Genomic DNA, 24,370 nt, shown 5'->3' on the forward strand with positions numbered 1-24,370 from the left:
GGAACATGTGTAAGTGACTTGCTTTTGTGAGTGTGAGTTCCTGGCTGTGTACACTGTACCTGGCTTTGTTGTGTGCTCTCTTAGGGCATTCCACATAGTGCCCAAGTTGATCTGTGCTTTTGTTTTAAGCCCTGCAGTTTTCTTTACACATTTTTGTTGGCATTTGTTTCTTTGGAAGTCTCCTCAGTCTTGCCTTCAACTCTTGATTTTCCTGCCTTGGAGTCTGAGTGCTAGGATTACAGCTGGATATCTGCAGCTGCGTAGCTTTGTTAACGTAGTTTCCACCTGGCATCTCTCAGGAGAGCCAGATTTTATTGTAATTAACGAATTGCTTTAGGCGGTGTCTTCCTCCCTAATGAACTTCTTCCCCTGCAGGTGAAGGGGGACCCTTGCTTAAGCCTGCATAACCGAAGTGCTTTCTGAAAGGCTTGTTTATTATTTTATGTATGTGAGTGCCCTGCATATATACCATATACCTGGTACGTGTGGAAGTCAGAAGAAGGTATTAGAATCCCTGAAACTGGAGTTATGGACAGTTGTGTGCTGCTCATAAGTGCTGGGAACTAAACACAGGTCCTCCTCAAGAACAGCGAGGGCTAGAGCACTGAGTGATCTCTAGTCCCCCAGGTGCCCTCTGATGCAACACTTTGTCGTAAGGTTGAGCACATTTTCTGTTCTTGTTCTCCAACATAAATGTAGTGCCTTCTCGTAGTTAGGCTCCCATCATGCACTGGTGTGGAAGCTTTTGCAGGTTAAGACGCTGTAGCCAATGTAGCATGAATTTCTTATTCTGTATATTTTTATGGATGGATAATTTGTTTTTACTGTTGATCTTAGCAGCTTTAAGATTTTTTTTCTTTCCTTAAATTGAGGACATTCACCTTTTTATTTCAAGGAAGATATTTTATTTAATGAATTATTTTTTCTTGTGTATATGTGTGTGAGAGAATATTCATGTTGGGGTCAAAGGACAACTTTCTGGGGTTGGTTCTCTTTCCATCTTGTGGATTCTGAAGATCAACTCAGGTTGTCACCTTGTTTACAAGTTCGTTTATTTACTGTGCCACCTGGTGGCCCTTGAGGGAAATCCTAATGGTTCCTCTTTGGCACATCCTTATTGCTCTTCTTGTCCTTTTAGGGCACCATTAAGAGTTCCTTGAGTGTTACTGTTAGGAGGTGGCCTTGTGGGAGTAGGTGTGGCCTTGTTGGAGAAAGTGTGTTTCTGTGGAGGCGGATTTAGAGGTCTTAAAATGCTCAAGCTACCCCCAGTGTGAAACACACAGTCTCCTTTTGGCAGCCTTCAGATCATGATGTAGAACTCTCAGCTCCTTCTCCAGCACCATGTCTGCCTGTGTGCTGTCATGCTTCCTGCCATGATGACAATGGACTAAACTTCTGAACTGTCAGCCAGCCCCAGTTAAATGTTTGCCTTTATAAGAGTTGCCTTAGTTATGGTGTCTCTTCACAGCAACAAAACCCTGACTAAGACAATTTATAAATATTTCTAAAACTCTTACTAGTGTGATTTATGAATTTCAAGTAAAATTGTTGAGATTGAAGAGTGCAATTGTTATATATGACTATAATGGTGTATTTTTATTTGTTTGCTTGAAGGAACTATTTCATTGTCACAAATTGGCTTCTTTTCCTCTTCTCGTATGTAGATACAAATGGTCCTACTTCTAGAACCCCTGTTTGTGGGATTTTTGTGGATTTTGCAACAGCCTCACATCGTCAAAAGAGTCGGAGTCAGGCCCTTAAGCAAAAGTAGGTATATGAGGAAATTGCCACAGGTATGTGTGTGTGTATGTGTGTGTGTGTGTGTGTGTGTGTGTGTGTGCATATTGTGCTGTGGATAAAACCCAGGGCCTTGTGTGCTCTAGGCAAGTGTTCTCCCATTGAGCTAATCTCAGTTGTAACTTGTGTTAGTGCATTTTCCTGTCTTCCTCAAAGTGATCTTAAAACTAGAGTTTCCCATGTTCATTGTTGATTGTTTAAGCAAATTGTTCAGGGATTGAACCCACTATTTTGATTATTAGGCAAGCTGAGCTCAGCTACTGCCGAGCTATATCGCTATCCTGGTCACATTCTTTAACTAGTACTACAATTCTTTGTGTTCATTGGCAATTCTGGTTAGTGTGTAGCCTTCTGTATACTGGGTTCTTACTATCTGATGCCTGTAGTAGAGTCATGGCTGGCTGTTGCAGAACCCATGGCCTGTTTTGACTGCAGCGGAACTACAGCCACACAGTTATATGTGTGGTGGCCTGAATCTTGATAAGCAGATTGAGCTTGCTCATTTTGTACTCTGCCTCTGTGGCACTGATCTCTTAAAATACAGATAGAAGCCTCCAGGACCCAACAATTCTTGTATTCTGTACACCTGCAAAACTATTGTCATGTAATGAAAACCAAGGTCTGCCATGAGCCCAAGCATTAAATAGGCTTATTTTGTCTGCGCCCAGCTCAAGCATTAATTAGATTCCTTTGAACCATGGCTTTAGCCGAGTGCCTGCATGGCTGAATGTGGGGAAATGCTTCTCTAGGCAGCCCTGGTGGATGGAGAACATGAGAATACTCATTTCAAAGCAGTCTTTCAAATGAGTTAAAATTTTATATTCTGCAGTGTCTCGGGGACCATAACTTTTGAATTTGGCCTCCCACAAAGTCTATGATAGTGTGATCAGGGATATTGAACCATGGTGGCCACAGAGCAAGGCCTGGAGCCACAGAGAGGCGTAACAAGCAGGGTGAGAGGGGTAAGGAAGAAGAAATCTTTTTTCCTTGCTGTCAGTATATAGCTGAAATGTATTTTGTTAATAAGTATGAATTCATGCATAAAGATGAATACTTCCCTTGTGGAATAGATGAGGTGTTAGAACAATGACAGTGTTCCAGTGTCCATTGAGAGAATAGCATAAAATCTTGCCTGTAACAACTTGACAGGGCCTTTGCAGAGGCAGTTTTCTGTGACGTTTCAAATGTATCTACCTAATGACAGATGCTGTTGAGCAGCATACAGCTGTCAGAGCATCCCTTTTTGACCAGTGGGTTGTAGAGGATTGGGACAGGAAGTCGACCACTTTCTATGATGAACAGTTTGAGTCAAAACAAAACAAAACAACAAAAAAACCTCTTCAGCTAAAAACAACTCTGAAAGCTGTACCTAAAGCAACAGTAACCACAAATCCTGAGATTGTTGCATGACAAAGAAGTAATAGCTAGGACCGCCAGGACTGAAGGACCAAGTGCCACAGAAGCGCAGTGTGCTGATCCTTGTGTTGCTGTGTGCCCGTTCCAGGGACTGTATGCGCGTCTCAAGGTGGGCAAGTCAGGGAGAAAGCAAGAGCAGGAAACTGTGCCCTTCGCCTACAGTTGGGCAGGTGGAGAGTGAGGTTTAGGACTTTGAAGAAAGAGAATCCTCGGTAAACACCCCAGATTTTGGATCTAAGTTCCTAAGGCCTATATACTAGGAATAAGGGCAAGTTTGAAATAGATCTGACATCACAAATCATGACACTGAGCCTCTGATCACCCCAGTAGGACCTGTTTGGTGTGGCCTGTTTGGATTTTGATTACCAGGGAGAAACTAAAAAGTGATTCCTGAGCGTGCGTCATTAGTTCTTGATTTTAAAAATAAATATTTTAAAAATAAATTTAAAATAGCATGTGATTAATGTGTATATAAGCAAATTAACAAGCAATGAATTTAATCAGAACATTGATATCAATGAGACAATCAAAAGAATTTTAGGACTCTCCACTAAAAATATAATACTGGAAACTAAAAATTGGGTAGATGAACTAGTTCAATAACAAATGATCAGAGGTGGCAGGACCAGAGAGTTGGAGAGAGGGCAGTAGAAAAGTTCCAAATTGAAGTGAAGGTGAGGAAGGGGGGGGCAGCTCCAAAAGTGATACAGAGATGTGACACGGAATGGAATCATCAGATGCGCATAATTGGATCCTGAAAAGGGTGAAGAGAAGGACCAGGGTTTTAAGACATACTGTCTGCAGATTTTCAGTACTTGATGAGTGTAAACAAAGCTTTAAAAGATTCAAGAAGCATAAATGTAGACAATAAAGAAGGACAACAAAAGTGCAGTGAGACAGAATCTGGTCAGACTGCTGAACACCAGATATCAGGGGCTCTTAAAAATAGCAGAGAGGTTGGGAGCCTGCAGTTTGAAGGTTAGAGTAGGCAGCTTAAGTGGGAGGGTTTCAAAGGAAAATATAGGCCGCAGTGACAAACATGCTCCAAGTGCTGAAAGCGAATAATGTCCTTTAAAAATTAAAGTAAGAGACACACATTTTCTGCCCTACAAAACCATGAGAATTCCTTGCTTATAGACCTGTACTAAAACCAATTGGGAGTCCTAGTAGGGGGAACAGGGACTGTCTCTGACATGAATTCAGTGGCTGGCTGTCTGATCACCTCCCCCTGGGCGGAGTGCAGCCTTGCCAGGCCACAGACAAGACAATGTAGCCAGTCTGGATGGGAGCTGATAGGCTAGGGTCAGATGGAAGGGGAGGAGGCCCTCCCCTATTAGTGGACTGGGGGAGGGGCACGGGAGAAGAAGAGGGAGGGAGGATGGGATTGGGAGGAGATGAGGGAGGGGGCACAGCTGGGATATAAAGTAAATAAATTATAATAAATAATAAATAACCAGTTAAAAAAAACAAAAATGAACAAAAAACAATAGGCTTTTTCAGGGAGAAGCAATTGATACCAGATAAAAACACGGACTCCTAAAGGAGAGAGTGACAAAGGGAAGGGTAAGTTAATGAACAGGTAGCCACCAGCTCTAAATGAATAAATGACTGTCATATCTTATGGAATTAAACATTATGTAGGATTAATTTCTTCACAGTTTAGTCCAAGAATTGAGGAGATTAACGGGGACAGTAAGTTATTGTAAGGTCCTGGCAGACAGAGAAAAAGCACTTAATTTAAGTTATATTTTTAGTAGGGCAAGAGTATATGTTGAAATATTTAAGGTACCCATTCAAAGATAATGGGGAAAAAGTATAACAAGTGAATAAGTAGGATAATGAAAACACGATAAATTCTATATAATGTAGATTGGAAACTGTATTTTTTTTTTTTCTTTTTTTTTTTTTTGTCATAAAAGGCTTTCTCTGCATAGCCTTGGCTGGCCTAAACTCACTTTATAGACCAGACTGGCCTTAAACTCAGAGATCCACCTACCTCTGCCTCCCTGAGTGCTAGGATTAAAGGCATATGTGTATCTTCTACAACTGGAAAATCAGTATATTTTAGGAAAGAAACTTTACATGATAGACACAGAAAGGTTGAAAATACATGGATGGGAAAAGATGTGTCAAGCAAACACTAACCAAAATAATGTGATGTCACCTATGTGAGACAGATTTAAGAATGAGAAGGCTGCTGTTGCGTTACTTCATGAGGGTAAATGGACAAGCTTGTTAGAGCTGACAGTCCCCCCCTGAGTGTCCAAACAGCAGTTGTCACCTAGCATGCAGTGTATCAAAACCCAGCCAAACCCAAAGGAGAAAGAAGGGCCGCATACAGAAAAAGACTTTTTAAAATACTTTTCCTTAGATGAATGTGCTGCTTTTTTCTTATCTGTGCACTGCTTGTGTGCCTAGCGCCATGGAGGTCAGAAGAGGGCGTTGGAATTACGGACATTTGTGACTTACCATGTTGGTGCTGGAAATGGAATCTGGGTCCTCTGCAAGAACAACAAATTCTCATAGTCACTGAGCCATCTCTCTAGGTCACACATTCAGAGATTTTTTTTTTCTTTTAAAAAATTTTAAAATGTATTTTTGAAATTTATTTTAATTAATTACAATTTATTCACTTTGTATCCCAGCTGTGGCTCCCTCTCTCATCCCCTCCCAATTCCACCCTCCTTCTCTCATCTCCTCCCATGCCCCCTCATTCATCTCCTCCAAGCCCCTCTCCATGTCCGCTAATAGGGGAGGTCCTCCTCCCCTTCCATCTGACCCTAGCCTATCAGGTCTCATCAGGACTGTCTTTCATAGTCTTCCTCTGTAGCCTGGTCAGGCTGCTCCTCCCTCAGGAGGAGGTGGTCAGAGAGCCAGCCACTGAGTTCCTATCAGAAACAGTCCCTGTTCCCCTTACTAGGAACCCACTTGGACACTGAACTGCCCTATGTGCCATGTGTGAACTACATCTGTGCAGGGGTTCTAGGTTATCTCCATGCATGGTCCTTGGTTGGAGAATAGATTTTTTTTCTTAACAAACTTCTCTTGTTGGTGTTAGAAATTTAGTGAAGACAAAAATATGGTGGAGTTTTATAATATTTAAACAGTTTTTCATCAATAGGCTAAAGTAATATAGAGTGCCATTGACCATAATGGAATTAGTCCCCAAATCAACAAAAATTCACTTAAAAATTTTCCAGAAGTTAGAAAATTAAACATTAAAAGATGAAATGAATCTTTTTCTTTCCTTTTAAAAAAATATTTACTTATGCCTTTTATGTGTATGAGTGCTCTATCTGCATTCCAGAAGAGGGCATCAGATCCCAGTATAAACTTTGATTCAAAATTTAATGACTATGAAAATGAAAAGGTGTGTCTCTGTGTGTGTACATACGGAGTGGGGAGTGTTGATGTGGTTTATTAGAGACTTTGTCTCACTTGACTACATAGGCTATGAAGTCCTTCAAAAGGCTACCAAATGAAGAAAAAACAGAAAAAATCCACAGTCTGACTCAGTTGGGTCTGAAAGCCTCATATCAAAGCAAGTGGTGTAATTCTCAGAGTTAGCACAGTTTGAGAGCTGGTGGGTTAGTGATCCTTCGATCCTGAGAACAGAAGCTAAAGAGCCTGGAGTTCTGATGCCCAAAGGCAGAAGAGGATGCTGACTCCTGAATGGAGTCATACTTCCAGTGCCTTTGTCCTTCCCGAGCACCAGCCTATTGGGCTCCCCAACCCCGCTGTGGGCAGAGAGCCTGCAGTCATCTCTGCAGCTCCGATGCAATGCCTCACACACCCTCACAGACACTGGGGGGCAGCCTGGCCACCCCGCTCACATGCTGACTCATCACGATGGATGTCTGTTTCAGCAGACAGGCAGACTCCCACTTTCTGACGGGTCAAGGATAACAAATCTTAATTAGCCACCGTAGAATCCCCACATCTAGTCACTATCATACGGTGACCCCAAAGTGAGTAACACCGAAGATTTAGGAACCCCCGACACCTACCACCTCACTAGAGCAGAAGACTGTGTGGTCGTATCAGCGGTTACAGACATTAAGAACACTGATTTGTGACAAATCTTAGCAAATCGGAATGGAATGAATTGATAATCACCCTACAAAAGTACTTTCATAAAAATTAGCTTTTCAGTTCTGGAGGTCGGTGTGGTATCCACCATTTTTACTCTGTGTAATTAGGTGGAAATGGACAAATAAAATTAGAAAAAAAAAAACAAAACCCAAAATTTATACTTCATTAGCTACATAATTATATAGAAAAAAATTACAGATAAAACTAGGATATATTAAGAAATGTGAATAATGAATGGATTTAGCAAAGATACTGCATAAAAATTTAGCCCATTCAGTGGTATTTGCCATTAAAATGTCACCTATTAATAGATAGGCATGATTGCATGAAGGTCTCCACACAGGAATGTGGTAAACATTATGGAGTCTACTATATATCCCGGTAAGGGTGTGTGTGTATTCAGACCTTTCAGGATGCTGATTCTGGAAATTACATACAAATACTAAAAGGCAAGAGTAGTGAAGACATATTGAAGGAGAAAAAATTAGAGGCCTTGAAGTCAGAGGACAAAGTTAGTTACAAGAACCCAGTTATCATGCTGTATTCTTAGCAAAGAAATCAACCTGCCTAAGCACAGGGGGGCATCAGCTGTGCCACGCTGTCATTGATTGTGCTGTGCTTGGCGTGTGGTAGGGAGAGGCTGGTGCTGGAGCAGCCGATAAATGCCTGGAAACAGGAAGCTGAGCCACTGACACAGGGAGAAGGTCCGGACAGCCAGGGAATGTAGAATGTTCTTCTGTGGCAGGGGCCTTGTAGCTGGAGAGGTTTGAGACAGAATTGAAATTTGTAAGTAGAAAGTTAGAGGATGGTGGCCAGGGAATAAGATGATGCAGAAGTGACAGCTGTTGTAAGGACTCTGTGAGTGGAGGACCAGAGAGGAGGAAAGTGAGAACTCCTAACTTGTTAAGATGCAGTGATTCTGGGAGGATCATTCCCCATTCATAATGTATCGAGCACCAGCATTTGGGAGTGCTGGTAAGTGGAAAAAAGAGAACCTTTTTCTTGCTCAGCTTGCATTAGCCTGGGGAGAGGTGACCAGGGATAGTGAATCCGGGGCCCATCACTACTAGGGTGTCTGGGAAAAGAGAAGCGGGGGGAAGAAAGGAAGGAAAGAGAAAGAGAGAGAAAAGAAAGAAGCAAGCAAGCAAGCTATATAAACGGTTGGGAAAGAAGACTATGGGACACGCAGAAACCTAGTTTCTAGGATTCCTGGTGTGAGGTGCTGTTTCCTGTGGGATTAGGCTGCTGTAGCCTTCAGGAGAAAGTAGGCTGAAAACCTGGCTGTCCCACTGGCTGGGAGAACAGAAATGTCATCCTACTAGCCAACACAATAAATCATGAAAAAGGTGAATTGCTGGTCGTGAAAATTCAGGTGTGCATACGGTTTGACTTTTCAACCTCAGTGCCCTGCCGTGGGGCAGTCACACATTTGGTTCATGGTATATTCATACCATTAGTTTGTGACTTTTTATCTAGTTTTTTTTTTCTTTCTTTTTTGCTCGGGCTCTAACATAGAGTCTTCTATAAGTTAGGCGAGCATTTGGCCACTGAATTATACCCTCAGCTCCTATTTAGTTATTTAAAATAATTATTGCACACTTTAGAGTCATGTAATGGCTTACACATGATCCTGAAACATACCTTCTTGCCTGTCTCTGAGTATGTTATTCAGTTTGATTCTTGTTTCCAATCTGTTTTAAAGGACACGAAGTACCAAACTTCTCCGGCTTATTGATTTAGACTTTTCATTCACTTTTTCTCTCTTGGATCTACCACCAGTAAATGAATATGACATGTACATAAGGAACTTTGGGAAAAAAAATACCAAGCAGGTAAGTAAAAGATGTGTTATCTAAGTGATAAATGAAAGTATGGTGTAAGTGTGTGCCTTGTGCCTATTCTGCAGTATTAGAATTGGAAATGGTTTCTGAAGCTATGGTTGGGAGAAAGTGTGTCCTTCATAACTTAACTGATACTCATAAATGATACTGAGAGGACGCAAAGTCTGAAGATAGCCTCTTCGGCATGATGAATGATTGGTACAGATGACAAGTATTTCAGTTTCTTTTCTGTTGTTCTGACAAAAGCAGCTTGGGAGAAAGAATATTTTCCCTCACAAGCCCAGATTACAGCCCACCCTAGCAGGCAAGTCTCAGCAGCAGGAGCTTGAGAGAATCAGCCCTGTTACCTCTGCAGTCAGAACAGTAGAGCAGTAGCTACATTCATACTTGTACTCAGTTCATTTTCTCCTTTTTCATACAGTCCAGACCCAGGGAATTGTGTCACCCACTTTTAGGCAGGATCTTCCCACATCAGCTAATGTTCAAGGAAGTCCCACAGCCAACCTGACCCAACCCCAAGAGTGCTTACCTTAACATTTTTTAAGGTGGTTAGCTGGTTTAAGAATGTAGCTGCTTTTATTTTCAGTAATGGCAAATTGCTCTGAAACTGAAATAGATGTCAAGTCTAACGTGCTTTTGTCTGAAGGCATATGTTCAGTACAACGAAGATAATGTTGATAGAGATGTTCAGACTGAAGATATAGACACCAGGGACGTTTGGACCCAGCACCCAGGGGAAGGCACTGTTGTATCTGGAGGTAACCCTGAATGTTGAGTGTCTACTCCCTTTACAACACATTCTGTTTTTACTCAACTGCTCTTTCTCATGTGTTTCTTTGGATGACGTTGTTAGTACATGGCTATGGAAGCACTCTTTCGATATTCCTTTGAAGAGACAAATTAGCTCATGTTAATGAATGAGATTAGAGCTGTTGAATCATAGGGAATCATTAAATTGGCCTGGAACTTTGTCAGATCCTGCCCAGGATTTGCAGTGTAGTGGGAAGATTCCATACTCAAAATACTCACCTGTAACTGTGGGAAAACTGTCTGAGACTGGGCCAGTTGTCCTCATCAATAAAGACTTTTTACCTTTTAAGTGTGCTTGGAAGACGTGTTCTGTCAGTGCAGTTCAGAGCTCTCTAGAACACAGGGGTCTCAGCTATTCCCGTGGAGTGTACATTGTTGGTTGATTCTTTTCTTAAGTAATTGTCTTTACGTGACGAGGAATATATCCTCAAGTAGGCTTCAACATAAGAAAGAGATGCTAGGGTTGGTTGGTCCGAGTGCCCTGGACCATAAGTGTTAGAGATTTCTCATCCTTAGTTTGACCTGTCATCGCAGCAAACACTGGTTCACTTTTCTGCATTCCTCAAGACAGGTGAATCGGATGCAGTTTATGAACTTACTGTAAAACAGAGTGAAACCGGGGAAATTGCCAGTAGATGTAGAGGGTGGAGTGCAGTGTTGGGACTTTTCTTCTAGGCTTCTCGGTGTTTGTGACATTGCTCTGCACGCTGTGACCTGAAAAGCGTAACTGTTTGGAGTCACCTTTATTGACTTAATAATCCTGTGTTTTAGGGAGTGAAGAAAAAGACTTCTTGGATGTCGCCGTCGTCCCAAAGATTGACACACCACGGTTGTCCAGCTTTCTCCGGGCAGCATGTCAGGTGTGTTCTGTGGTGCACGTCCTCTTCCGTGTGTTAGCACTCCAGGGTTCGTTGTGTTCAGAAATGAAGCTGCCGAGACCCTGCAGTCCTTGTGGATTAGATCAGTTCTTTATTTCCGAGAGTTCTTTTCCAGTGGGTCACCAGCAGTACGTCCATGAAGTCCTTGTATGTAAATGACCTTAGTGAATACAGGTCACTGAAGACTCTGTGGGTTAGGGGCTCCAGGCTGTAATTTCCTACAGTTGAAACTAATCTTAGACTCTTAAGCTAATCATGTTAAGCTGGTAAAGTAAGTATAAATCTATATAGTATTTGTAAATAATAAGCTCAAGATTTTATCAGCTGGCTATGGAAAATTCCAGAGTAATTAACTGCGAGGCTCCATATACTGTAGCAGATGTCACCTGGCTCCTGCTTCCTTGTTTTGTCCTTTTTGTCATCATTCACCTGATTATTTTGAAACTAACCCTTAATTGTCATAATTTTTACCTCAATATATTTAGTATAAATCTCTAAAAGAAAATTATCTTTTTTAATATAAAAAACACAGCTTTCACCTCTAAGGGAATAAGAGAGTTTATTCGGCAGCCAAATATGAATGATTTTGGCCTGGGCACATGGATTTAGGTTACCTTAACATTTCCATTAAGTTTTTATAGTTTCAGAACAAAAGAAAATCCTGAGTCAAAGCACTTTTCAGCTACACTGTGAGAACAGTGGGTAGGAGGCTTCCAGTCAAGTGAGGAAGTCTGTGATGGAGGCCTCACTGACTGATGACATTCTTAGTTTGATTTAGGAGACCTCAAACCGTAGTAAGGGTTATAAGGACAAGCATAAAGGTAGGCAATGAAAGGCATTCAGGAGGGCTAATGAGAGCCTAAGATAACTTGGCCATGGACTTGTAATAGTCCAACTGCATAGTCACAAAGTTCACTAACACAGGTGTGACCTGTGTTAGTATAACATCCATGCTATATTATAACATAATATACATTATAATTTCTAATATATTGTATTGAACTTTTTATATAACCTTAGACTTTAAATGCAGAGCAGACATAGACAGCCTAATGATGTTAAGGCCCGACAGGCTGATTTGGGCTGATCTTGTCTGTCAGCCTGTTCTGATTACCTCAGGGTCACAGTTCGACAGGAGTTTGTGGTTTAGAAACAGGGTTAGGCTTGACATCTTGTTACTATTATTAGATTCTGTTTTAGTGTAAAATTCTTGGCAGCAGTAAGAACAGCATCCTCAGGTGCAGTGCAGCGTAGAGGGAGATGCGATGGAGAGGAAAAGAGGTGATGACGATCCGGGGAGCCTGGTCCGGCCTTGATCTCACAGGCTTCTTGTGTACACATTACACCTCTGTCCAACTTCACATGCAGCCCTGCTAGTCCTTGCTTCACAGTCCCTGCCTTCCTGTCACCAGTTCTGCTCATTCCTGGGTCTCTCTGCGTTGTAGACGTGACCTGGTTAGGTCTGTTACAGACATGGAATGCTGACATAGGATGCAGTGAGTGATGGTTGCCTGTGTTTCTCCTTCGTGCCTTGTTTGCTTGAGGGTGTTAGATGTCCAGGCCTCCTCCCCCTCTGAAATTTTAATTGTATTTAATGAACAAATGTTGTAAATAAGAGTGGGCTTGTGGGTCATATATTATTTATTATTTTTGTCCTATAATTATTACAGTGGTATTATTTAACCTGCTATCACAAATAATAAGACATAGACATCTGTTAGATTTTATAATTGTCTATTTACCTTGGGTTGGGCAGATATTTTTACCTACATATCTGAGTAACCTCACCATCCACCTCCTAGCCCCCCATCCAATGCCACCTTAACCGTCCTAATTTGGGCTACCTTCCGTCCATCATCTTATGAATACTTGCTTATATTTGGTGTTTTTGCCATTTATGCCATCCTCAGAGTCCTTCTTCCCAGCCCACTGGTTCCTTCTCTATGCTAACCCATTGAGGTGTCCTCCTCCTTCCACTCCTTCTGTCCGGCTATCTTTTTGCCGTGATTCTCCTGTTCTCAAAGCCCAGAAATCTTAGCCATGCCTTCCCCATTCTGTCCTGCACAGGTATAGGCTATTTAATCAGCCAATTAGATAGGTTTACACAACAAGGACAGGTATGTATCCAGGCAATAACCAGGTCTTAAGGGCTAGTTTTAGCATCAAAATATAAGCATCAGACCAACCCACAACAAGGAAACAACATGTTAGATGAAATAGAGACATCCTGTGACATATTATGTTTGCTATTATTATGCAAAAATGATGTTTTTTTTTTTTTTTTTTAAATTATGGTATAGTGGAGCCAAACATTTATTTATAGAAATAGAATCTACAAAAGGTAATTTTTAAAGAAAGGCTAGCATGGTGTTAGCATTTTAAGAAAGATGATTCATCTTTGGGATAGTTTTTCTTTTTAAATTTGTAAACATTTATTTTTATTTTATGCGTGTGGTGTTTTGTGTGCTTGTGTGTCTGTGTATCATGTGTGTGCATTCTGGGCCTGAGAAGCCAAAAGAGTCCCTGGACTGGCGTTGTGGGCTCCCGTTGGGGGTCTGGAAACTGACTCAAGTTCCTAGCGAGAGAGTGCTATCCGCTGCTGAGCCCTCTCCAGCCCCTGCCCTTGTGTCTTTCAAAGGTGGTTGCTGTTCTGCTGGAGGAGGACCGTTTGGCCGCTGGACCCAGTTGGAATCCTCGGGTTCAAGACAAAGCTCTGAGCATCAGCGACAGCTCCTCTCAGCTGAACACAAACCTGCTGTTCCTTCAGAGTAAGAGCCTCTTCTGATGTTGGTTTTCGGCCAAACACGAACATTTGCATTGAAATAATGATCATTGATGTTACATATTAAATGTGATGGGGGTTATTGCATATAAAAGAGAGATTCAGCGGCTGCAGAATTGCAAATGAATGGTGAGGATTCTTTTTTTAAGTGTATATGTTTATGATTTATGATTTCCATAAGTTAATTAGAAGAGGGTTGACACCAATTTAAATTAGTGAAATCACTTAGTAAATGGAAACTGGGATTGTCGTGTTTTAAGTCCTGTAATTCTTTTTTTAGTTAATACACAGCTATGGAAATGGTAAACAAATGAAACATATGATGTCAGAGTATTTAAATTAGTTTAAACAAATTACATTTGCAAGGCCAAATTTGAATTTTTATTGTATTTATTTATTTTTGATTTTTCAAGACAGGGTTTCTCTGTGTAGCTCTGGCTGTCCTGGAACTAACTCTGTCTACCAGGCTGGCCTCAAGCACAGAGATCTGCCTGCCTCTGACTTGAGGTGTGCGCCTTCACTGCCTGGCTTTTATTTGTGTCACTATCTCAGTTGTTAGGCTGGCTTTGAACTCTTGCTCCTCCTGCCTTGGTTTCCCAGATTATAAATGCGCTCACGGGCTTGCATCATTAGCTCCGGACAGCTCTGCCTTGGAAGGCTGTTCCCAGGGAGGCTGCTGCTGTAGTCGTTTTGTGGCTGTGTGAAGGGGTGGTAGCTCCTTCAGGAGGCAGGATGCAGATGTGCTCTGCCGCCTGAGAGCCAGAGAGCTGCTGCCTGCTTCAGCCTCTGCAAGTTTCTTCTGCCTTGCCTGCTGTTTTGAGGTTGATTCGTGTTCCCTCCCTGTCTTTTAAGCACTAGTTACAATGCCTCTTTTTCACATTCTAAGGAGATTTTTGTTCATCCTTTAGAAAACCTGTAAGTTATTGCACCTGCGGCATTGGTAGTAAATACTCATGAGACAGAAGGGAAGAAGTTGTTGCTGGTGTAGAGCGAGTGGTGGCAGTGTGGACTGTTAATTATACGCACACCCAGAGTCTTTTACAGATGCCCAGTGCATACTTGTTCTTGGAGGATTCTGCATGTAAAAGGAGTGGAGGCCTTTTGTTCACTTGTGCCTCAGTAAAATTAATATTGAGATAAAAGAAGGAAAGTGAACCTGGGAAAGGGGATTTGATAGGCAGCAGATAGCCCCACTGTGTGCAGTTAGGGTTTCATCCGTCGTATATCTCAGTCTGTGGTCAGATACAATGATGCTTCAGCCTTCACAGGACATGCTCACTGCAGTTGTCTCTGTTGAAATGTGTTGCCTTTGAGGTGCCAGCAGTGGGCTGTCTGTTCATTTGTGTTGTCTCTAGCACCTGGCATCATTGGAGGAGCTGGGATTCAGCAGTAGGGAAGACAGAAATCCTTCCCTCTTGGAATGTATTTGTATCCAGGTTAGAGTACAAACTGGCTGAGCATGTGAACAGGGGCTGTATAGGAAGGGTTAAACTCCAAGTGGAAAATTAAAGACAGAAAAGGCCTCTCAGCATGAGTGTGAGCCCAAGGAGGTGAGAAGCGGCCGCGGGCCGCACAGAGCCAAGCTGACCGGTGGGGTCAAAGGGAGGGTGGTGATGATGGTCAGACCTCCTGTTGGCCCTCAGCGAGCACGTGAGTTTCTAAACATCACTGCTCTCAAGCAGACGGGTGACAACGCCCACAAAGTCATCGAGAAAATGAAATAAGAGTACAGCAGTCATAAGCTTGTCAGTTTTGAGCTGGTGAGGTGGCTCATGTGGTAAAGGTAGTTTCTGCCAAGGCTGACAACCCATTGTGTGGGTCTCTAGAACCCACATAGCAGAAGGAGAAAACTGACCCCTGCAATTTGTCCTCTGACCCCTACACATGGTACACGAGGATGCACACTTGTGCACGTGTTCACACAGAGACTCAAAATATATAAGCAAAGAAGAGAAAAGGAGCCCTATCGATGCCACTGAAAACTTGAAAGCAGGCCTGTGAGATGACTTGCTGGGTCATTCATTACTTGGTGCCCAAGCCTGGCAGTCTGGGTTCAGTTCATGGACCGACTCCATGAACTTGTCCTCTGACTTGCACACACATGCTTGTCCTCCCACTGTGTGCACATGCTTGCACACGCTCACAGCAGAAACACAGTAGCAATGGTAGCAGAGTTTTGCCCATGACTGGTGAAGGGACACATGACCGTTGTCATCCCTTTCTTCAGGCTGCCTGAGGAGGCAGCTCCGAGGCAGTGGCTCTGAGTAGCTGAGGTGAAGTGGGAGGACAAGTTTGAGCCCAAGCATGGATGATCCAGGCCTGTGATGGTTCAGCAACTAGTGGCCATGGGCAATGCGTATCGGGTTGGCAGATGTAGTTTTACTCAGCGGGTACTTCCCATATCAACACTCTGACTATAAAATTCTCACCATCCTACTGTTTCTTCACTTCATCAACAGTTGTGCCAAGTGAAAACTGCAGGGCGAGCAGCTCTGCTGCAGGGAGAGTAGCTCTGCCACAGAAGTCTCAGAATTCATTCTTGGAAGGCTACACCTAGCTTTGGGTTCATTTTCTACGTGGAGTTAGGAGGGCCACTTTAAAGAGGCCGAGGTTCCTAAGAATAGTGTCCTAGCAGCATGCCAGGTCAGGAAGGCCCCTGCAGTCATTTCCAGCTGCTGCTGCGCTTCTGACTCCATGCGCTTGGTGTGAGGAGCTGGTAGATGACAGGAAGCTGCTGACCTGCGTATGCCACACCACAGTCAAAGGATTCCCCTTTACTCAAGCTGCAGGGTCAGTGTGGACAAAGGTTTCAGGTACAGGCTGCAGGCACTGATCACACCTCCAGTTTTGGGTTTGGGAGTCTAGCTCACTGGGATCAGTGCTTTCCCAGCATAAAGCCTGCAGTCAAGTCCTTAGCATAATCTGGACACAGTGGCACTTACCTGTAATCCCAAGACTAAGGAGTGGAGGCAGGAAGATCAGAAGTTCAAGGTCATGCTCAGCTACACACTGAGTTGAGGGAAACCATGAGTGTGTGGGAACTTGTCTCCCCAACACTCCAGTTTTTCTATTTGGTTAGCTTTGAATGGACCATGCTCTCTTTTCATTGAGTTGGAGTTTATGTGAGGATTCCGAAATGTTTTAAATGCTAAAGTACAAAATGTTTCTTCTCTCCAGGTCGGAAAGTATCCTGTTTGCATGCCTCTCGAGTTCAGAGGCAGATTGTGGTGTCTGTTCATGACTTACCTGAAAAGGCGTTTGCCCCATCTCTGGATACCAGGCACCTCCTCTGTGTGTGGGATATTTGGCAGCCTTCAGGGCCCCAGAAGGTTCTGATATGTGAGTCAAAGGTATTACTCAGGAGAAGTCTGTTCATGTTTCTAGATGGGTAGTACCTGACACTGAATACACCAAAGAGAGGGTGCAAAGACAACAGACAGAATGAGGGCAGAAGTCATCCTGCTTCTAGTGCCCTTGGCTCTACATAGTTGACAAAACACATTTGTTCTGACTCCAGAAATTCATACTTTAACAGATCATTTCAGACTGAAAAACCCAGGATGATTTTGCAGGAGGCTCTCAGTCACCTGAAAATTAGCAAATGAACATAGTTACAGGCTTAATAAAAACATGGTCAAGATGGGCATAAGGCTAGGATATCTGGATCATGCTATTTTGGCCCTGACACTTCAAGATGTCTTAATATTCTTGTGATTTTTATTTTTTCCTTCCTTCCTTCCTTCCTTCCTTCCTTCCTTCCTTCCTTCCTTCCTTCCTTCCTTCCTCCCTCCCTCCCTCCCTCCCTCCCTCCCTCCCTCTCTTCCTTCTTTCCTTTCTTTCTTTTCCTGACAGGAAGCATGTAACCCAGACTGGCCCTGAGTTCTCTGTGCAGCTGCAGATGACCTTGAGCTTCTGACCTCTTGCCTCTACCTCTTGAGTACAGGGATTATAAAAGTGCCCCTCCATGCCTTATGCAATTTCTTAAAATGGCTAGCACTGAATGCCTTTGCCGCTTACTCTGATTCTGCCTTCTGCATGGCTCTGGTCCACTGGCTATCTTCCCTTTCATATTTACTTCATTTGTGATTGAGAAGTACAATGTCTTTATGTCCATTTATCTACTCAAACCATAAATTTCTTCTAAATATGTGAGGAGCACCTTTTCAGGTACCAATTTTAGAATCTTGAAAATGAGTAAATCTGTAGTGAAAGCCGTAAGTAAATGGACTTAGCACTTTTGAGGTATAAACAGTTGTACTGAATGGAAAGGATCATTCCACACATTTTATGTGCCCAGGTGTGTCCTGGATGCCTTATTGTGACCCTGTTCCTACACAGTGCATTTCTTGTTCTACTGTCCATGTGAAAAGGCCCACCGTTTGCTGGTTGATTTTATTCATTTGCACAGGTCTGTGCTACCCACAGCCTGTGACAGGGACACTTTATCTGTGCCAGATGCCATACTTTTTGTGAATGTGGCTGTCATGATTTTTAGCCAGCTAACTTTCTGTGCTTTACTTTTCAGGTCACATGTTGCTGCTTTAGCCCTTTAAAAGCGTTTTTGCTCTTTGCGGGAACAGCGCATGGCTCTGTGGTTGTATGGGACTTACGAGAAGACTCCAGGATACATCATTATGTGAGGCTGAGCGATTGTCTCTGGGCCTTTAGGACCCCAACATTTTCCACTGGTTAGTGTTGTCTCTCTGCCCTTGAGAAACGCCTCACAGCTTTGAGCACTGAAGTTTTAACTTTATGTGCTTTTATTCATTCAGATTATCCACAGGATGAGATTTGGCTCTGGACAAAAGAGGCATTTCATAAACAGAGAAACCCAAAATCCAGTCAAGTGATAATCCTCATTGAGTGGCCAATCGTGTTTGGGGTATTCTTTCATGTTAAATGTGTGGATTCTAAAAAAAAAAAAAAAAAAAAAAATCCCTAACAAAATTTTAGATTGAGTATGGTTTTGAAGAGCAAACTTTGGACCTGTGCAGGTGGGGCACAGTTATGCTGCACTCCCAGCCCTGAGTCGGGATTCTTAAGTGGGCAGGGCACAGGAGTACGTGTGCACTCTTGTGGCCCGGCTGGTGAGCTCCTGAAGCTATAAGAAAGAGTTACCTCGTACCATCTAACGTGAGTCTGAGTTCAGATGCCCAGCACCCCGCCCTTTTCAGTTGGCTGTACTGTGCTCATCTGTGGTCAGATTGGGTCATCAGATGGGCTCATTGGCTAGCTAGTCTTACCAGCTGACAAGCGTCTCCTAACCTGTGTGTTCTGACCACTTTGGGGGTCTACTGACCTTTTCACAGAAGTTGCCTGTCAGATGTCCTGAATATCAGATATTTACATTATGAATTATAACAGCAGCAAAATTCTAGTTATGAAGTAGCAATGAAAGTAGTTTTATGGTTCATAGCACGAGGAAGTGTATTAAAGGGTTGAAGCATTAGAAAGGTTGAGAACCACTGTTCTAGACACAATGAGAGACCCTGTCTCAAAAAAAAAAAGATCAAGGAAGACACTGATGTCACCCTCTGGCCACAAGTACATATCCACATGTGTACCTACTCAGACATGTGCAAACACGGGAACACGGACATACACAGACATAAGAGCGATAGTTTCCCACCTGTAGCATGTCCTCTAAGTGCTGTACGTACATGGGCTTATTTGATTCTCACACTAGCCCTCCGCCCCTGTTTCTTGGGCAGGTGGAGGGTTTGTCTGAGCCACACTGTCCGCACAGGCAGGCCCTGCACTCTGAGCCCCCGAGCCATTAGGCCAACAGCTGGGCTCGGACAGCAGTACCTTTGTTGACTGGCCTCTTCCTGTAGGAGCTGAGGTCCCATTGGCCGAAAGATCAGGCGTAGCCCTTCTCGTCCCTGTTCCCTGGTCTTGTCCCTTTCCTGTTCAAGCTCAAGAGCACACACCACCACTCTGCACTTGGCGTTCTCTCTCTCCACAGGCCACCAGTCTGTTTTCTGTCACTGTTCTGTGGCCAGTCGGCTTGGTCCAGATGCCGGAGGACCAGACTGGACACGTCACTTGGGGCTCCTCGCTGCTGAGAGCTGCAGTGTGTGTTACCTCAGTGCCTCACTCCTCAGCACTGACGCTGGCAGGAGTTGTTGACCAGCTGTTTTAGGAGGCATTTAGTTTTCAAACTGTGGTTTTAACTTGCATGCAGAATACCTAATGATCCTAAGCTTATCTTCATGTGCTTATTTATTAAGTAAATGTTCTTGTTAGTCATGCCTGTTCAAATCTGCTAATTTTCTGTTGGACTGTTTTCTTAAGTTTGTTTATTAGTTTGCTTTTGGGGAGAAGGTCTTATTATGGAGTCCTGGCCGTCTTAAGCTCACAGCAATCCTCTTACCTCAGCCTCTCAAGTGCTGAGATTTCAGGCATGAGTCATGCCTGGCCAGGTTTATTTTATTTTATTGTCATTGTGCTAGGGATTGGACCTGGGGCTTTGCAGATGCTGGGCTAGCATGGTTTAGATTAAGCCACATCTCCAGCCTATTAGGTTTTGAAGCTTCATATATTCTGGGTATATTTTACAGTATTTTATCATATTCTATATTCTTTTTGTAAAATCCTTCAAAGAGAAATTTTTAAATTTGATAGGATTTGACTTATCAATATTTTCTTTTATGATTGTGCTTTCTATGTCCTGATGAACAGTTTTTACTCAATTAAACGCCACAGAGGTTGAGTTGTTCCCCATATTTTCCTGGACATTTATAATTTTAGGTTTTACATTTTGGTCTGGTCTGCATGATGAAGCGGTATTAGTCCATAGGTTTATTTTTTTGTATATGAATGTCCCACTGAAATTCTCATTCTTGATCATCGTTTTCACTGCACTTAAAGCGTTTGCTGCACATGTGTCTCTCATCAGTTTCATTATGATGTGTCAAGCATGGACCCCTCTTTTGTCCATCCTTCTTGCTCCTAGCCATTACTTAACTTTTCACTCTACCTGGAGTTTATACCTTTTCCAGAATGTCCTATATTTAGAATAAAGGGGAATAAGCCCTTTCAGATTGGGTAAGGGTAAATATCTAAGTTTCTATCATGTTTCTTAGTGGGTTAACAGCCAAATAATTTTTTCTTTTATATACTTAAAAGTAACATATATATATATATATATATATATATATATATATATATATATATATATACAACCAAATGTTATGGATAAATTTATCAATTTACTTATTAAAGGAATAATTTTATAACTATTTGTATATGGGTTTTTTAAAAAAATTAATTTTTTATTTATTACAATTTATTCACTCGTATCCCAGCTGTAGCCCCCTCCCTGTCTGCTCCCAATCCCTCCCTCCCTCCCTCATCTCCTCCCTGACCCTTCCCCAGTCCACTGATAGGGGAGGTCCTCCTCCCCTTCCATCTGGCCCTAGTCTATCAGGTCTCATCAGGACTGTCTGCATTGTCTTTCTCGTATACAGGTTATTGTGGGTTATTAATATTTATTATCGGTTTATCTTTTATTTAAGCAATGGTTATTCCTTAAACCAGCTGTATATCCAAATCACTACACAGAGACTGAGATTTATTTAATTAAACTAGAGTATAATGCTGGGCAATAGCTACTCCATCCTAAACCTCCAAGGCCACAAAGTTTCCTACCATTCAGGTTTCACCCATTATACTTGCTTTTAGTTCTCTCCTGCTGACCTCTGCCTTCTTCCTCCTGCTTCCTCTCTCTCTTCTCCGGACCAGGATGTCCCACTCTATTCTCTCCATTGCTCGGAATTGGGGCAGGTTGTTTAATTGACAAATACAGAGAACAAATGGTGGCATGTTTATACAAACTTGAGACAGGTGATGCTTAGAATATAAACATCACAGTGCAATGTCTGGATTGAAACCAGATAGTTGGGGAGAGAAATCAGCATTTGAATGAACAAGGGTAAATTGTATACATCCCAAAGAACATTATACCAACAACAGGTTTAAATTTTTTTTTTTAATTTTTTTTTTACTTTACATCCCTATTGCAACCCCATCCTCCTCTCCTTTCGGTCCTGTCCTTTCATCCTCTTTCTCCTTTTCCCCCTCCCTTTCTTCTTAGAAACAACAACCCAACCCTGCACATCAAGGACTAAGTGCATCCTCTTTCCCTGAAGCCCAAAAGCAGCCCAGCTAGGAGGAAGTGGTCCAAAAGCAGGCAACAGAGTCCATGTCAGAGACAGTCCCTGCTCCACTCCCTAGGGAACCCTCAAGCTGCCCATCAGTTACATATGTGTAGGGGACCTAGGTCCAGTTAATGCATGTGGTGATTCAGTCTCTGTGAGCTCCCATGGTCCTCTTCTTGTGGAATTCTTGTTGGTCTTCTTGTGGAATTCTTGTCCCCTCCGGGTCCCTTGTCCTTCCCCAAACTCTTCCACAAGACTCTCTGAGGTCCACCCAATATTTGGCTTTGGGTCTCTGCATCTGTTTTGATCTGCTTCTGGGTGGAGCATCTCAGAGGACAGTTATGGTAGTCACCTGTCTGCAAGCATAGCAGAGTATTCTTAATAGTGACAGGGGTAAGCTCTCTCTCGGGGGTGGGTCTCAAGCTGGGCCAGTCATTTTTTGGCCATTCCTTCAATCAAGCTCCATTTTTATCCCTGCACACCTTGTTGGCAGGGTAGATTTTGGGTCAGAGGTTTTGTGGGTGGGTTGGTGTGCCCCTCCCTCCACTGGAAGTCTGCCTGACCACTTCAGTCTCCATATCCCCTGCAGCTAGGATTCTCAGCTACAGCCACCCCCATATCCTCCCAGGAGCCTACCCTGGGTAGCATGGGTCTCCAGCCAGTCCCAGAGATGCCCTTCCCGTCGGTTTTCCTTCTCTCTCCCAGCTCTCTCCCATCCCAACTCTCCCACATCTGAGCCCCACCTTTGATCCCCTTCTAACTCCCTTTCCCACCCAGTTTTCTTTCTTCATGCACTTCAGGTGTTTATTTTATTTCCCCTTCCGAGGGAGACTCAAGCATCCTCCCTAGGGCCCTTTTTGTTATCCAGCTTCTTTAGGTCTGTGAATATTAGTATGATTATACTGTATTATATGGCTAATGTCTGCTTATAAATGATTATATACCATTAGTGTCTTTCTGGTTCTGGGTTACCTCACTCATGATGATATTTTATAATTCTACTCATTTGCCTGCAAATTTCATGATTTCTTTGAAAGTCCTTTTATTGTACAGATTGTTTTAGTTATCCTGGGCTTTTTTTTTTTTTTTTTTCCATATGAAGTTGAGGATTGCTCTTTCCAGATCTGTAAAAAATTGTATTGGAATTTTGATGGGAATTGCATTGAATCTATAAATTGCTTTTGGTAAGATGCCCATTTTTACTATGTCAATCCTACTGATCCATGAGCATAGGAGATCTTTCCACCTTTTGATATCTTCTTCAATTCCTTTTTTTTAGGACTTGAAGTTCTTGTCATACATGTCTTTCTCTTGCTTGGTTAGAGTTACACAAAGATATTTTATATTGTATATTGTTTTGGCTATTTTGAAGGGTGTTGTTTTCCTAATTTATTTCTAAGCCCCTTTATCATTTGCATACAGGAGGGCTACTGAATTTTTGGAGTTAATTTTTGTATCCAATTACTTTGCTGAAGGTGTTTACCAGCTGTAGGAGCTCTCTGGTAGAATTTTTGAGGTTACTTATGTATATTTTCGTGTCATCTGTAAATAGAAATACTTTGACTTTTTCCTTTCTAATTTGTATCCCCTTGATCTTCTTTAGTTGTCTTATTGCTCTAGGTAGAACTCCAAGTACTATGTTGAGTAGATACAGAAAGAAAGGACAGTCTTAAATTGTCCCTGATTTTAGTGGAATTGCTTTAAAATTTTCTCCATTTGATTTGATGTTGGCTATCAGATTGCTGTATATAGCCTTTATTATGTTTAGGTATGGGTCTTGTATCCCTGATCTCTCCAAGACTTTTATCATGAAGCTGTGTTGGATTTTGTCAAAAGCTTTTTCAGCATCTAATGAGATGATGTTGTCTTTTTTTTTTCCAGTTTGTTTATAAAGGTCAATTACATTGATAGATTTTTGTATGTTGGAGCCTACTTGATCATGGTGGATGATGTTTTTGATGAGTTCTTGGTTTTGATTTGCAAGTATTTTACTGAGTAATTTTGCATCAATGTTCATGAGGGCTATTGGTCTGAGATTCTCTTTCTTGTTTGAATGTTTCTGTGTGTTTTAGGTATCACAGTGACTGTGGCTTCATCGAATGAGTTTTGCCATGTTTCTTCTGTTTCCATTTTGTGGAATAGTTCAAAGAGTATTGATGTTAGCTCTTCTTTGAAAGTCTGGTAGCATTATGGGCTAAAACCTTCTGGCCCTGGGCTCCTTTTTGGTTGGGTGACTTTTAGTGACTGCTTCTATTTCCTTAGGTGTTCTAGAACTATTTAGATTGTTAACCTGATCTTGATTTAACTTTGGTAAGTAGAATATATCAAGAAAATAATACATTTCATTTATATTTTACAGTTTTGTGGAGTACAGGCTTTTGAAGTAAGATCTAATGATGCTTTGGATTTTCTTTGTGTCTGTTGTTATGTCCCTGTTTTCATTTCTGATTTTGTTGATTTGGATAGTGTCTCTCTTCCTTTTAGTTAGTTTGGCTAAGGGTTTGTCTCAAAGATCCAGCTTTTAGTTTCATTGATGTGTGTGTGTGTATGTGTGTGTGTGTGTGTGTGTGTGTGTGTGTGTGTGTGTGTGTGTGT

The 24,370-nt window shown here is 42.3% G+C and overlaps 1 protein-coding gene across 1 annotated transcript in view; it reads left to right on the top strand.

The window, feature by feature from the left end:
• Dync2i1 (dynein 2 intermediate chain 1) overlaps positions 1-24,370 on the top strand; it is a 55,493-nt gene that overhangs the window by 16,551 nt on the left and 14,572 nt on the right. Inside the window, exons 8-14 of the mRNA XM_055607567.1 lie at positions 1,665-1,767; positions 9,008-9,137; positions 9,793-9,904; positions 10,728-10,816; positions 13,473-13,602; positions 16,794-16,966; positions 18,142-18,304. Of these exons, the coding sequence (XP_055463542.1) occupies positions 1,665-1,767; positions 9,008-9,137; positions 9,793-9,904; positions 10,728-10,816; positions 13,473-13,602; positions 16,794-16,966; positions 18,142-18,304 (900 nt within the window). The remainder of the gene's footprint in view (positions 1-1,664; positions 1,768-9,007; positions 9,138-9,792; positions 9,905-10,727; positions 10,817-13,472; positions 13,603-16,793; positions 16,967-18,141; positions 18,305-24,370) is intronic.

Source organism: Psammomys obesus, unplaced genomic scaffold (genome assembly GCF_907164565.1).
Source record: "Psammomys obesus unplaced genomic scaffold, mPsaObe1.curated_primary_1811, whole genome shotgun sequence".
In the NCBI taxonomy this organism is placed as follows: Eukaryota; Metazoa; Chordata; class Mammalia; order Rodentia; family Muridae; genus Psammomys; species Psammomys obesus.